This window comes from Equus asinus, chromosome 14 (genome assembly GCF_041296235.1).
Source record: "Equus asinus isolate D_3611 breed Donkey chromosome 14, EquAss-T2T_v2, whole genome shotgun sequence".
NCBI lineage: Eukaryota > Metazoa > Chordata > Mammalia > Perissodactyla > Equidae > Equus > Equus asinus.
In genome coordinates this window covers 3,815,624-3,834,139 of record NC_091803.1, presented here as the reverse complement: position 1 = coordinate 3,834,139, position 18,516 = coordinate 3,815,624, and the positions used below count along the sequence as shown (strand labels likewise).

Here is an 18,516-nt window from a genome sequence, read left to right as displayed (position 1 = left end):
CCAGACACGCTGGAGGTCAGCAAGGCCACTCCACACAGTGACCAGAAGCCACTTCAGTTAGAGCTATGAGAACAAGGGACAAGTGGGCAAGGAGGCTGCAGAGCCCGGAAGGACTGAGGTCCAAATGTTAGAGCTACAAGTAAACAGCCACAGTTCTTTGTCAGACAGCACAAGCCAAGACGTAATCTTTCAAAGTGGAAAATGCGCACAGTAAAATGAAAAGACTGAATGACACCATTTATGCAAATCAACCCTCCCCGCACAAACTAGACGACGTGTCGTTCCTCAACATCTCTATGCGGAGGAAAGTATGAGGGGACTGGAGTTAAGTTCCTCACGTCGCTGCTTCTGGAGACAAGAGAGAAACGAGGTGGGAAAGGGAGCAGAGGCAACGTTAGTGTCACCTGTAGCGTGGTGTTAAAATACGACAAAATACGCACAAGTGTCGATTCTTCGTGGGCACACAAGTACAAGTTAAATCATCCACTGTACTTTCCTTTATTTTGTAAGTGTCATATGAATTATTTAATCAGTCCTGGGCTTCTATCTCCAATTCATAACTTTTCCTTTGCAAAATGCCCTGCGTCCTACTTGCCGTGGTCACAACGCTGGAGAGATGGACCTGGCTGAATGTGAGGCTGGCCTGCACTCCAAGCCCCCCCTCCTCCGGCTCATCTCAGTGTCCGGCCTCAGTGTGAGCCAGTCTCTGCACCCTACAGAGGTTATTCAAACTGATCGAGGTAACCTGAGTTCATCTTTACAAATCCCCTGTACTTTGAGCTCCCACCCTTTAGAGAAGCACAAGAAAACAAACTCTTTCTCTCTGGTCACATACAACCTCAGGAACTGGGGGGCACTCGGTGATGCCAAGCCCATCCTGCAGCCCGTGCAGGAAAGCGGTCAGGGACCGGGGCCTCTGCTGGAGCCAGCTGGCGGCTCCGCCCCGCTGCCATCAGCTCAGGGCACTGCCACGGTTTCCCCACCAACGAAAGAGACCTCACTTCCGACACCCAGATGCCTCGAGGAGCCAACACAGTCCCTGTCCTCCACGGCCACAGTGACAGCAGTGACACTGACGATGATGCGGGCACGTGGCAAGGGTTTCTACGTGCCAGGCGCTGAGGTGACTCTCCTAACACACAATGTTTAGTTCTCAGTCACCCAGGAAGTGGGTGGTGCGCCCATTTTACAGATGAAGAAACGTGCACTCGAGGTTAGCTCACTCGCCCAAGGGATGCCAGCGGGAGGTGATCAGGCCACACCGTTCAAAAGCTGAGCTCCCAGGACCTCCCATCACTCTCTCCAGCCAGACTGTCTTCCGCATTCAGATCTCTGTTTGTTTATCCATTTTGCCAGCAAGTACTTACGAAGCGCCAACTACGTGCCAAGCAAGGGAGGTGCTGGGTTACAGCAGTAACCCGAAAAGCGCAGGCTGCTCCCACAACACTCAGTGCTCCAGAGACACGAAACTGAGGCGGCACTGCCCTGGGGCGCCGTGAGGCTGTCCGGGGGACCGCGCTGGAGAGGCCCCCGGAAGGCCGCCTTAAGAAAGCGGCTTCTCAGCAGCAAAGCTATCTTTACTCTAGAAACGAGAATGGAGCCCGTTATCATGGCATTTACTCAGTGCTATTTGGAGGCTCCAGCCCATACAGCACGATAACAAGAAGAAATGAGACAGAAACTAGTGGGAGAAAGAGAGAAAATAATCACTATTTGCAGATGAAGATTATGACCTAGACAAGCACGCAAAGAGTGAATTAAAACACGTCACCAGAAATGTAACTGTGCCTGGATACAAAACTAACACCCTATTTCAGCACTCAATCTCAAACATTACTTATGAGTTACAGAAGGAAAAACAGTAACTATTTGCTGGAGAAGCCCGACACCATGGAAACCCAGGATCCACATGAACTCCACCAAGGACACAGTGCAGCCCCTGCCCAGAACCCAGATGCCCGACGCATCAGATCAGGATTCTGTCTAATCAGACAAATCTAAATCGAGAGACATCCATAAAGTAACCGTCCTGTTCTCTTTAAAAATGTCAAGGTCAATGAAGACAAAGGGCTGCGAAGCCATTCCAGTCAGGGGACAAGAGACAGCATAGCCGAACGCAAGCCCCCCTCCCGGACGGGACCCTAAACAGGGGTGGAAATGCCACAAAGGATGCCACTGGGACAATGGACAAGACTGGAATACGGGCTGTAGATTAACAACAGTATCGCAGTAATGTTACATTTCCTGAACTTAACAATGACTGTGGTTATGGAAAGTATCCTCATTCTTAGGAAATACATATCGTAGCATGAAGGAAAAAAGGGGCACAATATATTTAACCATTTAACCCACTCTCAGATAACACATACATACAGGGAAAATACTAAAGCAAACAAGGCCAAATGTTAAAAACCAATGAATCTGGGCAGAGGATGTACGGGAGTTTTTTTGACTAGTCTTGCAACTTTTTTGGACACTTGAAGTTTTTTCAAAATGTAAAGTTTTAAAAATAAAGTCGTATTATAAAGCTCATACCCCTACCCCAAAAGAAGAAACACACACGCACACACGCACGGCCCCCCTTGCCTACATGTAAGTCCTGACCCCTTCAGAAAATAACAAGGGAAGAAAGATCCCATTCATACGAACCATCCCCAAACAAACATATAAAACACCCTGGATTAAACAGAACAAGAAATAAGGAGTCTCTAGTAAAGAAAACCAGCAATGTGAAGGTGTTGATTAATCTCAGCAAAATGTACCGACATGGAAGAAGGTCTCTGTTCCAGAGCACGGTGTGCACAGCTTCTGCAAAGGGCCAGACAGTAAATGTTTCAGGTTTGCAGGCCACATGGTCTCCGTCTCAGTGAGCCGCCATAAACAGCGTGTAAACGAAGGGGCGTGGCTGTGTTCCAGTCAAACTTTCATTTATAAAAACAGCAGCCTGGCAGGATTTGGCCCACAGGCTGCAGCATGCTGCCCGGATCTAAATGTGGCCGAAACTGGCCGACTGTCCCCAAAGCGCTTCCTCCCCTCCCTGGGCACACGCCCTCCCTGGAGTGGGCCTGGACTGAGCTCTGGTCATTGGCACACAAGCGAAGTGAGATGTGCCTGGCCCATCAACACTGCCCCACACGACCCGCCTGCAGGCCTGAGGCAGAACCAACGCAGCCTGGAGAGCCGAGCGTGACAGTGAGGTCACAGATGGGGCCAGCCCAGGTGTCTGATTCACCTTTTGAGGGAGGTGTTCTCTGACCACTGATCAGAAACACCTGTTGTGGACTTCCCACGAGCAAGATGGTGGAACTGACCTCTCACAAGAGCCAGCAGGCTGCAGGAGATTCTGTCCATCAGCAGATATTCACTCAGTAGATGCTTAGTGTCTCCCAAGAGCCAAGCACCGTGCTGGCCCCGGAACAGAAGGCCATGCAAAGAACTCAGACCCGCCCCGGGGAACTGATCAACATCCACACGGGGTGGGACAGACCGTACTGACGAGCGCCACCTGGGACGAACGGTGGCCATGCAGACTGCAGACACACGCAACACACACACATTTATTTATAAAGGAATTACAAACTCTGCAAGGATATAAACCAAAATATTAATGTTAAGGAGCTGGACTCACACATAATCCACCCATAACCAATACACACAATCACCAGCAAACCCTGGGCTACCAGGGGCCACAGAGCTGTTTTTCTTAAATTTCCCCCTAAATCAGCAAATTCGTCTCTCCTCTTTATCTGCTATCCACAGGAATCGCCTCTCAGATCCCCTGACTTTTTCGCTCTGCCCTCAGAACAAGGGTAATAAAGGGAAAACTGGAAGCCACCCATTCGAGGGTGGTGGAAACTGAGGAGAATGACCAACCTATTCAGCCACAAGCCGTGTCAAGAAGAGCCTTTACGAAAGGGTAAGGCTGGCAGTTCCTCACCGCACGCTTGTGACCACAGACAACATTACTGAGTGGGTCTCCTGAGTCCCACAGCCTAGACCAGACCCGCTGGATCTTTTTCACCTGGAAGCATAATGCAAAAAATAACACGTGCCTTGGAGGCAAACGGGGTAAGCTGAGGCGGTGGCCACACCCAGGAGCCTGGGCATGCACAGATCTGCAGCCTCTTCAAGGACACCAGCAGCAGCAACACGTGTGGCTAAACGAAATTAAACTAAACGAAATTAAAAATTCAGAAACATTAGCCACAGTTCACGTGCTCAACAGCCACACAACACCAGTGCTCCCATACGGGACAGCACAGGCGGCCAAGGTTTCTGCCAGCGGGGAACGCTCCTGACTCTCCCTGAGACTCCCGAGAAATCTGTTCACACCCTAAGTCACAGAGGAAAATGCAACTGCTAAGAAAGTGGAATATTCGCAGCGACGGCTCGCCTCTCCTCTCGAGGGCTGTAAACGTGCCCAGTTAACATGAAACCCAACCCCAGGGAGGGGGACCCTCGGGGGGGAGGGCTGTTTTCCTCAGGCTGGGTGAGTCAGTGTTCCCAGCCTCAGGGATATACCTGCCAAGCAGACCGGATATTTATGTCCCCAAGGGGAGAGGCGGAGGAACACAACTTCTTCTGTGCAGTCTCCCTTTTCTATCACTTCTTGGCCCCCAACCCGCGTGCTCCGTCATCAGAATCATCAGATTTCACGGGAACACTCTTGCAAAACCAGCTCCAAAGGGCTCCCAGTACACAAACCGTTTTTTATTGACTCTGTCTCCAGCCCCGGCTTCCTGGGAGCGTACAGGAGGCTCCCCGATTTCATCAGTGAACCGGGTCCAAATCGCACAACAGGAGCCCGTGTTTCTGGGAGCAGCGTCTACGGACCGCAGGCCCCGCCCGCCGCGCGAGTTTCTCTGAGCTTGAATCACGCGCAGCTCACGAGTGCCAGGCGGGAGTCGTTTCTAGCTGACACCCTCCCTGCAGCTCAGGACACAGCTGAGGCCATGGATCCCCCAAATCACCACACAACCACCACTTCGGGGCCACACCGCCCATCTTGCATAAAGACCTGGCACAAACTCCAACTGGAAGCTGCAAAATTACTTTCGAATCCTACACGCTACCTGAAAATCCCAGAACACCTGTGAAACAGGGCAACGCGAGTCTGTGGGAGGGGCTGGGGGCTCTGAACACGTGTGACGGTACAAGCATCTGTGTGGAAAAAGGGTGAGTACTTTTGTCTCTGCGACTTGAGTCACAAAAAGCAAAGTTCTTTCGGAACAGTCAGAAGATGCGTTCATGTTTACCAAAAGTGGCACAGGTTTTCTGAAGTGTGCTCAGAAAGCGTCCATGAAAAACCCCAAACGAGGCCCGTTTCCATAAGGCACATTTTGTTCCTGATGTCTCCTGAGGACCCCCGCGGTTCAACGTCCAGCTCTTCTGCATGTCCACCCCCCACTCTGCCTTTATCCTGGTGGCCCCACACCTGTGGCTGAAGGAAAAAAGCAGGGCTGTCATCTGGGGACCAACTGGGAAGAGGGAAAGGCCCAGAACGTCCTATCTGGTTATGGGAAAAGAACAGAAATAACTGACAAGATGGACAGCTCCAGCGGAAATAATCAGGAACTGACTGCACATACAAAGAAATACTAATTTATTTCTGCTTTTTTTGGTGGGGAAGATTGGCCCTGAGCTAACATCTGTGCCAATCCTCTTCCACTTTACATGTGGGATGCCACCACAGCAAGGCTTGATGAGCGGTGTGTAGGTCTGCATCCAGGATCCGAACCCAAGAATCCTGGGCCACCAAAGTAGAAGCACGTGAATTAACCACTAAGTCACCCAGCCGCCCCTCCCCACCCACTTCCCACCCACCCCCCCCAGCCAAATACTAAATTTAACCCAGATTATGTCACAGACGCTAATAAGGTAAATGACTAAATTATATGACTTTTTTATTTCTACAAAACTATACTGTTATTCAACTTTTAAAGCCAATTAAAAAATTAAACTACATCAAAAAGCCCGATCATTTCGAAGATTTCTATTTTCAAAAATATGATTTGTTGGTCTCAAGGGGATCAAATTTAACTATCAATTGAACTTAAAGGTAAAGCATGGCCAAGTGGTTATGTTTGTATGCTCCACTTCAGCAGCCTGGGGTTTGCCAGTTCCGATCCTGGGTGTGGACCTACACAATGCTCGTCAGGCCATGCTGATGAGGTGATGTCCCACACAGAAGAACTAGAAGGACCTACAACGAGGAAATACAACCATGGACTGGGGCGTTGGGGAGGAAAAAAGCAAAAGCAAAAGCAAAACTGGCAACAGATGTTAGCTCAGGGCCAATCTTCCTCACAAAAAAGAAAAAGGTAAAATACGCTTTGTATAATAAGACACCATGACAGTACAAGATCTGCACAATTTAATCAATATTTTTCCCAATGATCAATGCATGTGATTACAAAATCATACACTGATAAATGCGAGATAGAGCAATGGATTTTAGTGTAAGAGTACAAAAGTCCAAAGATGGAGTTTCAGATTCCATATTACAATTAACCTTTGAGAAACTACCACCTGTCAAGTTCGAGTGCGCAGCAAAGCACCACCATGATTTTCTGAAAGGCTGCTAAAACAGCGCGCCCTTTCCAGCCACACACCACGCAGGGCTGGATGTTCTTCATGCGCATCACTTAACGGAAACAACGTATCACAACAGACCAAAGGCAGAAGCAGCCAGGAGATTCCAGCTGTCTCTACTAAGCTAGACATTAAAGATTTTTACAAAAAATGAATACCTTTACTCTAATTTTGGGGGGAGGGGGAGAGAGAGTTATTTTTTTCATAAAAAGTTATTTTTGAATTAGGTATATTATTGAGTAGATTAATTACACATTTTAATTTCTAATATGGTGATCGTAACAGACAAATCTCACGTAAACAAAAGCTCTTTGGGGCCCCCAGTAATGCGTCAGGGGTAAAAGGGCCCTTGGACTAAACACTGAGAACTGGCGTCAGAAACAAAGGTATGGGATGGCCAGACGTCTCTCTGCCCAAAGGGAACCCTGTGCCTTGAAACACAGGGTAGCATGTTCGGAGAGGACCTTCAGAGACACGAGGGCAGGGCCAGCCCTGTGGCCAAGTGGGTAAGTTTGCGCGCTCCACTTCGGTGGCCCGGGTTTCACCGGTTCAGATGCCAGGTGCACACATAGCACCACTCGTCAAGCCATGCTGAGGCGGCGTCCCACACAGCATAACCAGAAGGACACGCGACTAGAATGTACAACTATTTGCTGGGGGGCTTTGGGGAGAAGAAGAAAGAAAAAAAAAAAAGACTGGCAACAGATGTTAGCTCAGGGCCAATCAAAAAAAAAAAAAAAAGGATAAAAAGAAACACTGCGGCCTCTGCTAAGGGACAGGGCCTGGCCCCGTGGGCACTGGGCAGCCGCTGAGGTTTTGAGCAGGGTGCAACGTGGTCAGAGCTCAGCTCTGCACACACACACCGGGAAGAATGAGTGCCCTCGGAGGAAACAGGCAGAAGATAAGTGTGTGCCTTTCTCTTTCTCTCTCTCTCTCTCTCTCTCTCTCTCTCTCGGCACGGTTAAACATGTTACAGATGACTAAGGGCAAACAGTTTCCTCGCAACCAAATCATGTAGAAAACATCCATCTCCATTCTGTGTGTCTACTGGAAACTACTCTTAGGAGAGAAAAGCCACATACTTGCAGGCAGCTCAGGATCTAACGCTGGAACCATTCTAAGGAAAGGAAACTGCACTACCCCATCCTCAGCCCATCCGAGGAGAGCCCATGTGGTCCACATTCTAGGGCTGGGTGGAGCGAGGCCTGACAGGGACAGCTGTGGGACCGTCACCAGTAAACCAGCCGGGTCACGCTGCTCTCACGGCCTCTGTTCAGACTCCTGGATGACACACAGCACGCCGCCCTCGCTCCCTGGACACAGTCACAAAACGTGTTCACACACACATCCCATTTTCCTTTCTTTTTAATCAATCGGCAATGTCTTACCAGAAAACGACAAACTCGTGAAAAGTGATAGAAGCGAGGAAAACTAACTAGGAAACCTCCCAACAAGTCACAATGCTGAGTCCACTTCCAGGAAACCAGAGTAAAAGCATTTTCTACGATGCTCTCATTCTAATATGCAGCGCTTTAAAGGGAGGATAATCATGGAAATGAGGCACTGATGCAATTCCAGCTGTCATTAATTTAGCAAGTTTGTCCCCTGACATTCCCAAGATGCAGAAACAGCAAATGGCAAATGAGTGCGTCCCCAAAGCAAACGCTTTCCCTTCATTTCAGCACATCGCTTTAAACTGGGCTGCGTCCTCCTCAAAAGTACTATCAACACCATCAAAACTCGACGTCACACACTTTGGCACCAACCCATCTTACTCCTCCAGCAATGACAAAGGCTTTTACAAATTTGTTACAGATTCAGTTCAACACATACTACGTGATAAATAACATCCTTCTCAGAGACTGCTTTTAAAATACTATAGAAGGGGCCGGCCCCGTGGCCGAGTGGTTAAGTTCCTGTGCTCTGCTTCCGCGGCCCAGGGTTTCGCCGGTTTGGATCCTGGGCGCGGATGTGGCACCGCTCATCAGGCCACACTGAGGTGGCGTCCCACGTACCGCAACTAGAAGGACCCACAACTAAAATATATATACAACTATGTACTCGGGGGCTTTGGGGAGAAAAAAGAAAAATAAAATCTTTAAAAAAATTAAAAAATAAAATACCATATAAGTTTTCTTATATGGGTGACAAGCCCAAAAAACTCAATGTGAACTAACTACTAGAAAGTGGCCCATATTTTTACTAACATAGATTCAAGGTACTAGTGCCCAATTTGCTACGCCCCCAAAAACCTTTTTTTTTTTTAAGATTGGCACCTGCACTAACATCTGTTTCCAATCTTCCTTCTTCTTCTCCTCCCCAAAGCCCCCAGGACACAGTTGTGTATCCTAGTTGTGAGCGCCTCTTCTTGTGCTATGTGAGACGCCGCTTCTGCATGGCCTGACGAGTGGTGCCAAGTTTTTAACAAGACGACAGTCTAACTCTGAACAAATACATGTGATGCACAGTAACTGCCAGCCAGCAAGAAAGCCAGACTAAAGCATTTCTCGGGAGAAGATGCCACCTTCTGTATTTTGACCACACCCTCCAGATACAACACGACCGAAGCTAAAGTCTCATTTCCTCCCACTAAACGCCTCCTGCTTCCCATCTCCCAGCTTCATTCCGTAGCAGTTACCATCCCTCCAGCGTCAGATTCAAACCATCCCTTCTCTCCAAACAATCAGCAAGTGGGAACAGTCCTTCCTTCGGAACATGTGTCGGCTCCAGCTCCTCTCCAGTCCCAGGCCGCCTAGTCGGGGTCTGAAGGAGTCAGGCCTGCGTGACCGTCTCCTCCACGGTCTCTGGGCCCTTCAGCTCCGCACACATCCCAACAGACCATCCTCCTCTCTAGTCACAGCTCCGCTGCCCAGGTGGAACAGAGCCAGCACAACCTCAGCTGTCACATCTTCCAGTTTTGGCCACTAGGAATAGAATGATCTGACACCCTCTCTTGTCCCAAGTACAAACCCAGCTCAGCACACACGCCCACTCCTGGACCCACTGCCGTGACCGAGGCATCGGTCACAGAAGGACCCCACAGCTCCCATGGGGCTGGAGGGTTGGGGGGGCGCAGTGTGTGGTGACGAGGTCAGGGAGAAAAGGAACCAGTCGCTGTTTTCCAGGAATGCCCCAGAGCAAGGCATTCACAGACAGCTGCCGTCTTCACCAACCCCAGGGCATTTTCCAATTCATTTCAAAGGAATTTCCATCTGATAACTACTTATAGGCTGGTTAGTAACTAATCCGATATTCTTCAAGTGACCAGGCGGAAGAGCAGTAAGAAGCTGCGTTCTATATGTTTTCATAGGGCCTAAAACAATTATTTAGGTAGTAAAATGCTTTGGTGGTTACAATTAATTACTTTGTATCACGGTACATGTGCAGAAGCTGTGATCCGTAACATCTGCCATTCACAACCTCCCTTTCAGAGGGGAGGGTGCGTCACCAGGGCGGCCTACGCACACTGGCAGCCAAAATGAACGGCAGTGGTCCAGGTGATGATAAATTTACGGACCTAGGCAATGACCAAAATGCTGCTACGGGAGACGGACGGCGTCTGCTTCCCGACAGACGCATGCGCCACTGCCTCTGAGGCAGCTCGGGCAGCACCGTCAGCCCTGAGTCTGATCAGATCTCTAGGTCCAACAACCAATTTACAGGTATGAGGGGCGAGAGGGCAGACTCAGTGGACACCATGGGAACCCAAGCGGTAAAAGCAGATCGTGGCAAACTGTTCAGGTCAAGTGACCCTGGTTCTTCAGCAAGAAAAAAAAAGGGAGTGACACGCAGCCTATTAAAATTAGATTAAAAGAGATGTAAGAGACGCATCAACCAACCACAATTCTGGACCCAGATTTGGTTCCCGATGCAAATGAACACATCGTAAGAAAGGAAAAAATTCATAAGACCATACGGGAAATCTGAGCAGCGATGAGGTATGTGATGACAGGAAGAAATTATTATTAATTTTTAAGGTGTGATAATGACATTGTGGTCAAGTTTTTTTTTTTTTTAAATCTTTATCTTTTACTGAAGGATTTACAAACAGAACAATATGACATTTGTAATTCGCTTCCAAATAACCGGGAGCAGGGGAAAGAGGAGCCAGCAGGGAGATAAAACAAGCTTGGCGTAAGATGATAATTTTGAAGCTGGGGGATGAGGACACGGAAGTCCACTACCCTATTTTTATGCTTGAAACTTTCTGTAATAAAAAGTCTTCCAAAAAAAAGGAGCAATGCTCAACGCAGAAAATTTGGAAAAAACAGAAAAGTAAAAAGAAAAAAGAATCCCTTAAACCTTACCATTCACAGAAGCTACAACAAACAGAAGTCTCGATTTTCCTGCAATTATTCAAGTAGCCCATATTTATCATAAAAGTGTTAGAGAGAAAGTCTGGGAAAAAAGAGGGAAGAACAGGTACGGGGCTGTGTGTGGGTCTTTTTCTTTTTAGTTCACAAATAACATCTACTTTAAATTCCAAATTGGACGGTGTAAAGAACCACAGTCACCCACACACCCCAGGAAGGCTGTCCACACGTCCCCCTGCATACCCACTGTCCGCCTCAGGAAACCGAGCCACATCAATGACACGGCTTTTCCCCTACGGAAGCTGCAAATTTCATTTAGTCACTGATTTGTTCCCTCAACAAACACAACTCAGTGTGCGTGCTTACTGCCAGCCGGTTCCTGCGCTGTCTCCTGCTGGCCCTCCGTCCGGGAGCCGCGCGCCAGGAAAAGCGCCGTCTGCCCAGGGGACTCAGAACTGTGTGCACATCCCTCCCCTCGGGAGCCACCACTCGATTCGGGAACACAGTGTGACCACATGCTGGTACAGCGAGATCACCTCTCAGTTGGGTCCCAAGGAATTGTTTTCCTACCGATAATTTAAAAATATTGCAGTTTTGGGAAGCTGTACCTGGAGGAACAAATGGGGGTAAATTCCAGTAAATCCCCTTAAGCACGTGCTTTCTGCAGTGGGAAGGAAAAAGGAGGAATGACAGTGGAGCTGTAAGGGAGCGTGAGGCACATACAAATGTCACTCAAGGTGGATGTCACCTGTATGGAGGGGGGGTGCACGCCACCACAAGGCAAAGAGGAAGCTCCGAGTCTCATGCAACTGCCACCCGCTAAACCCAAGCACGGTCAAGTCAACCACATTCCAGTACACAAGAATTTAAAATTTACCATGAAGAAATTCGTAACTTCAAATATTAACGGCAAACCCATGTACCAAGCCGGAGAGGAAATAGAAGATAATTACTGCCATTCTTTGAAAGCAATGAATTTCTCCCTTTTGGAAGAAATTCAAGTTTGAATGTACACATTCAACTTCCTTGCTCTGAATTCATTAGAATTTCTCAATTACTGGCAACGTGATAGGCCAAAGAACCTCGACCTAACTCTTTAAAGGAAGTTTTCGACAGCCCGCTCCATATATGTGACTACTTAGGTTTAAGTTTTCTAAAATAAAAAGCAACGTAAAGCCACTCTTAAGGCTGCTAAACGTATCTGTCAACAGGCTTTGACAGTCTTCAGAAGCAAAGAGCCTTCCCCCAGGAGGGCAGATGCGGACGTGCACTCAAAGCTTCTCCTTTTGCACGTCTGTTCTGCTATGTAAACTTCGCATCGTTGCCCACGTGGACAGGCTCAGAAGTGCAGCTGAAGTCAGTGGGTCCGACAGGCACCCTGGCGCAGAGCACCAGGCCAGGGGGCGGTGGAAGGTGAGACTGCCAGCTACACCACGGGGCACCGAGATGCGCCCGCTAACAAGGCAAGCTCCCCAGAGCGTCAAGTGAACACCAATGACGTTTTATAAACAACAGGCTTGGTACTGGCCCATTCAGCAGATGCTCTGAGGACCCCGAGTACTGAGACTTCTGCTCCTGAGTTAGAGAAGACACTAGCGCATTCAAGATTCAGAAAGCTAGGTCCTGGTTAGGAGATGCACGCATTTAAAGGCCAGGCAGGAACTCTGAGAACAAGACTGCTTCGTGGAGGCACTCAGAGAATCTGCACTATAATACAAAGGCACAAGAGCAGAGACAGGCCTCTAAGAGCCGCAGGGCAGGGAGGGGAAGGAGCTGTTGACCTGTTGCTTTCTCTCAAGAGGAGTGACTGGCCCCAAAACGCATTTAATGGCCCAGAATGGAGAGAGCGGATGGGTGATGGAAAAGATAGAACAGAGTAATAACAACCAAGGGACATAACACCTTTGTTAATAAGCAAGTCCTGATTTTACTGAAACACGTACCTTTCCTGTTTGGAAAATCAAGATAAACTCTCCCTCTCACGCCCTAAGCAGGACTGAGTCACTGTTGATGTTGCGCTTAAAAATTATTCAATACAGTATTTACAAGCAAACATGCCAAGGCCCTAGCAAAGGAAGATGTTTACAGAAAGAGGCTTTGGGCCCTGGGAATTACCCCAGCAAAAATTCCCTGGACTCAGGGCACCTATAAAAGAGAGAGTAACTACACGGAGACAACTGTGGACCATGAGGCACACTGGAGAAAACCCACCACTAGCAAGGAGTTAAAAGCAATTACTACGTAGAAAAAGAAAGTGTCTAAAGAGGAAATGAGTAATTAAACAGGCTTTCTCCGGCTCAAGAGATCTTGAGGAAGCAAGGATCTCCAAGGGCAGAGCAGATGGGGGAGAAATGTGTATGTGGACACCGGAAGAGACAGGAAAGGGAGCGACGACCGGAAGGAATACCGAGAAGTTGCTACAGCGCGTTGGGGCATCGGGGCCCTGCGGCCTGGGTCTGCCTTCTCCCTGCCCCGGCCTCCATGCCCTGCAGCGGCCCCTTCCCGCCCAGGAACCCCAACTGGGCTCTGAGTGTCCCCCAAGCGCTGGGTGCCACTGCCCCATCCCAGGGGCCCTAACTGAGTTCTGAGTGTCCCCCAGTGCTGGGTGCCACTGCCCCATCCCAGGGGCCCTAACTGAGTTCTGAGTGTCCCCCAGTGCTGGGTGCCACTGCCCCATCCCAGGGACCCTAACTGAGCTCTGAGTGTCCCCCAGTGCTGGGTACCACTGCCCCATCCCAGGAGCAGGCCGGCTCCTGACCTGCGTCTGAAGACACACCGAGGAGAGGACACTTCCTGTCCTTGTCCCCCTGCCCTCGGGATGGGAATGTCCCCTCCCCGCCCATCTCGCTGCCTGTTGAGACTTGGCCCTGCCTGCCTGCCTGCCTGCCGGGGGCTCAGGCCTTGGGTTGGGGGAGGGGACTGGCGCTGCCCCGGGGGACCCCACACCTCCCTGAGCGACACCGCCTGATGCAACTCTTTTCGGGAGGACTCGCGGGGGCCACCCCGGGGTCCCAGCCTGGCGGGGAGGATGGGGTTTGGGGGAAGGCGACCCTGGGGTTCAGGTCTGGGTGGGGGCAAGGGCGACACTCAGGGTCCAGGCCAGGCAGGGGCAGCGCTCGGGGTGGCCCAGGCCGCCCAGTGGGGACGCCAGGGCGACCCGGGGCGCGGGCGGGAGGAGGGGCCAGGGCGACCCCCGGGTCCCGGGCCGGGCCGGGCCGGGCCGGGCGGGGCGGGGCCGCGGGCACTCACTGTTTGGGCAGCTGCAGGGCGGGTGCGCCGCGCCGCTGGAAGGCCCCGTCCACGAAGACGCCGTTCTTGCCGAGGCAGCGCAGGTAGAAGTGCGGTTCCTGGAAGCTGAGCTGCAGGTGGCGCCGCGAGATGAAGCTCGACAGGCCCATGCTCAGGTCCACCGAGCCCTGCGACGAGTTGCGGCCGATGGTGACGCTCGGCTGCCGCATCAGGAACTCGAACTCGCGGCCCTCCAGGCGCGCCAGCGCGGGCGCGGGGCTCCGGCGCACCGACGCGGCCGCCGCGGCCACCAGGGCCTCGCCCGCCGCGCCCCCCGCCGCCGCGGCGCCCCCCGAGGAGGAGGAGGAGGCGGCGGCGGAGGAGGAGGAGGAGGCGGCGGCGGGCGGCGGCGGCGGCGGCGGCGGGGGCTGCGCGGGCGGCGGCGGGGACGGCGCGGGCGCGGCGGGCGGCCGGGCGGCGGCGGCGGCGGCGCACAGCGCGGGGCCGCAGGGCGCCGAGCGCAGGGCCAGCAGGGCGCGGGCGCCGCTGTCCTCGCCGACTTCGGCCATGTTCGCGCAGCTCCGGGCGGCCTCCGGCGGCGGCGCGGCGCGGGGCGGGGCGGGGCGCGGCGGGCGGCGGGCGCGGCATCCCGGGCCGGATCGCGGCGCGGCGCGGAGCGGAGTGGGGCGGGGCCGCGCGCCCCGCCCCGCCCCTCCGGAGCGCGTGGGGTTGGGGGGACGCGGGGCCGCACCCCCGCCTCGCCGACCCCCGGGCGACCCCCCTCGCCCGCTGCCCTCTCGTCCTCCCTGGGGGGGGCGGCTCGAGGCGTAACTGGCAAGTTTGGATCCTGGATCCCTGGAGAGACCCACACGTGTGACCTCACTGGTCTCCTGCGGGTGACTCGCTCCATCCCTCCACCCCCAAGGGCGATCGGACTTAAGCTCCAAATTAAGGGTTTTCGTACTTTCACTGGAGATCGAGTTTGTCTAAGCAAGCTCCAAATTAAGCGTTTTCATCCTTTCCACTGGAGATCCAGTTTGTCTAAGGATGCTTGCGAACCTCTGTGTTCCTTGGTGTCATCCACTCCCTCAATAAATGGCTCGATCCAATATCCTGGGGCCCGTGCTAGGCACCGGCCTGAGGAAGGCACGCAGCGCCTGCCCTTCAGACCCCGGGGAGGCCCCCCCTGAGGGAGATCTTAGCTGAAAATGTGGAACTGGCCAGTTTGGGGATCGTGCAGATTCCTGGAGAACTTTAGGATCCTGGCCATGTAGTCTCCTTCAGCCACGTCCTCTTAAAGGGGCGGTAATGTTTCCGCGTTTGCGTTGCTTAATAATTGTGGAGCCTGAGAAAATAGACCTCGCTCTCTCCCTGATGGAGCATGCAGTCTCATGGGAGATGCCCACGAGAGTCAAGAGCACATCTTAACACATAGGAAATGACCCCTGCGGGGAGTCCTGTGAGGCGCTGGTGGTGGTGAGCTGCGGGTGTGTAGGCAGACGTGGCCGGCCTAGGGTGGGAAGCTGGTCTGCTTGCCCACTGTCCAGCCTGGGGCTGCAACCAATATTGACCCAGTGATCACATCACAGAGTGAGTGTATAGGCACAAACACAGATAAGTGTTTCAGGGACAAGTAACTCATTTTTATGAGAAACTATAACAAGAGGACCTAGTTAAGGGAGGGAAGAAGACAGTAAAAAATGGGGTTAGGGGGTCGCTTCCCTAAAGAATGACACTTGAACTGAAATCCAAGGATGATTAGGGGAGAGGCTGGGAGTGTGGGGGAGGGTATTCCAGCCAAGGAACGGCCTGTGCTAAGGAAAGGGGCACGGTGCCTTCGATGGACTGACAGATGGTCACTGTGGGTGGAAGAGAGAGGGACCACTCAACTGAACCAGATTAGGCTAAAGAGGACAAGGGCCATGTCAGGTCATGTAAGGATCTGGGTGAATACGGGAGCCATGGAAACCACTGAGGGGTTTTAGGCAGGAGGGCAGCATGCAGGCCCACATATTGGAGAGATCACTGGCGGCCGTGTGGAGCCTGGATCGGAAAGGGGTCAGTGTCTGTGGGAGGCTAGTTAGGAAGCTATCGGACCAGGCAAGAGAGGTTGAAGGAGGGAGATGGGGAGAAGTTGGGGGAGTGAAGCAGTATTTATCTCCTACAAAGACCGTTACACACGCACGCACGAGTGGTGGGAATGTAAAATGGTGCAGCTGCTCTGGCAAACAGTGTGGCGGCTCATCCAAAAACTAAATAATGACCGTATGATCCAGCAACTCCACTTCTGGGTATAAACCCAAAAGAATTGAAAGCAGGGTCTCAGAGATATTTGCACACCCATGTTCATAGCAGCGCTATTCACAATAGTCAAAAGGTGGAAGCACGCCAAAAGTCCAGCAATACTTTGTGTATACATCCAGCGGAATATGATTCAGCCTTAAAAAGGAAGGAAATTCTGACACCTGCCACAGCAAACGGATGAGCCTCGAGAACACTATGCCGAGTGGAATTAACCGGTCACAAAAAGACAAATACTGTATGAAGCCACTCGTTTGAGGGACCCAGAGTTCACAGAGACAGAAGGTAGAAGGGTGGTTGCCAGCGGTTGGGGGGAGGGGTGGAGAATGGGGAGCAAGTTTTAATGGGGACAGAGTTTCAGCTTGGGAAGGAAAAAGTTTTGGAGATGGACAGTGCTGATGGCTGCAAAGCAACGTGAATGTATTTAACTCTACTGAGCTGTACACTTAAAATGGTCAAGACGGCAAATTTTATGTGACACGTATTTTCCCACAATTTTTCTGAAAAGAGAGATTTACATACAATCTCCAAAGTTCTTTTCTACCGGTTCATCTGAGGTGACTTCTCAACTTTTTAATAAGTCTGTTTGATGACAAGAGGTACATGTGTGCTTCCAGGCCCCTCAGGCTTCACTTGATATTAAATGTAAAGCCTTAGATGACTAAATTTAAAGGCCTAGATGATTCTTTTCTTAAGGAGCAAGAACCCGTATGACAGTAATGCCAGGAGCGCACAGGGCTGACTCACGGTGACCTTGCCAAGCCTAGACGCCCATTTAATCGTTTGCAGTTCCTTTCTCCTGCAACAGCAGGCGTTAGGTAGATCAACAGCTTCAACAGAGAGGGCAGGAAAAGGGCCAGTAAAAAGCCATTCAAGAAGCAAAATAAGAGAAACTGAACTCTTCTGTCATGCTCTCCAGGTCTAGAGGTTAGTGCTAAAGCTGTTTTTCAAAGCATTCACTCAAAAAAGGAACAATGAAAAGCTTGCAAGGGAGAATCTAGTCAACCTTTTGGAGCCCACGACATCCAGGCTCTCACCTTGATGGAACCTTCTGGAGCGGGTTGCAGAAACAAAAAGGAGCAGAACTAACTCCGAGGCACTAAGCCATTGACAAGAAAAAGTACACTGTCTTGGGAGGTGACGATTAAGGCGTGTTAAAAAGCAATGAAATATCTGGAGAAACAATACATTAAAAAAAAAAAAAGACAAAACACGTGAACAGATCTTTCCCCAAAGATATATGGATGACACACGAGCACATGAAAAGACGCTCAGCATCGTCAATTGTTAGGGAGCAAATTAAAACCACAATGGGCTATCACTACACACCTATTAAAATTGCTTAAAGAAAGTGGCAAACCAACTGTTGTGGAGAATGTGGAGCGGCCAGAGCTCTCCTGCAGAGCTGGCAGAAGGCAAAATGGACCTGCCATTTTGGAAAACAGTTTGGCAGTTTCTTATAAAGTTCAACAAACCGTGTGACCCACAATACCATCACTGGATTCTTACCCAAGTGAAATGAAAACTTGTGTGGACACACAAAGACCTGTACACGAATATTTATGGTGGATTTATGCATAATTGCTAAAAACTGGAAACAACGTGACAACCCAAGTGTGCCTCAAGTGGGGAGTGAATAAACAAACTGTGGTATGACCATAAGATGGAATACTACGCATCAATGAACAGGAGCAAGGATGCATACACAGAACAACACGAATGATTCCCAAATGCACCGTGTATGCCTTCATTTGTAGGACATTGTGGAAAAGGCAAAACTATGGAGAGAGACACAGATGAGCGGTTGCCAGGAGCTGGAGGTCTGGGGAGAGGTTGACCACAAAATGACATGTGAGAATTTTGGAGAGGAGACGATGATTGTGGTGATGATTATATGACTCTATGTATTTGTCAAAAGCAACAGAACTGTGCACTAAAAAAGGTGAATTTTACTCTATGTCAATCGTACCTTAATTTAAAAATTAAAAAAAAAAAAACACTCAATAGAGATTGTGTTTATAGACCCAAAACAAGGATTAAGAGCTGTGCTGTCCAATTCGGAAGCCACTAGCTGCCACTGGCT

General features: G+C 50.8%; 1 protein-coding gene across 2 annotated transcripts in view; it reads right to left on the bottom strand.

Moving 5' to 3' along the window:
- FOXK1 (forkhead box K1) overlaps positions 1–14,710 on the bottom strand; it is a 60,532-nt gene extending 45,822 nt beyond the window's left edge. For both annotated transcript variants that reach the window (XM_014865078.3, XM_070484138.1), the window contains exon 1: positions 14,154–14,710. In XM_014865078.3, coding sequence (XP_014720564.3) covers positions 14,154–14,701 — 548 coding nt within the window. In that variant the 5' untranslated portion in view covers positions 14,702–14,710. The remainder of the gene's footprint in view (positions 1–14,153) is intronic.
- Between the last annotated feature and the right edge of the window lie 3,806 nt (positions 14,711–18,516).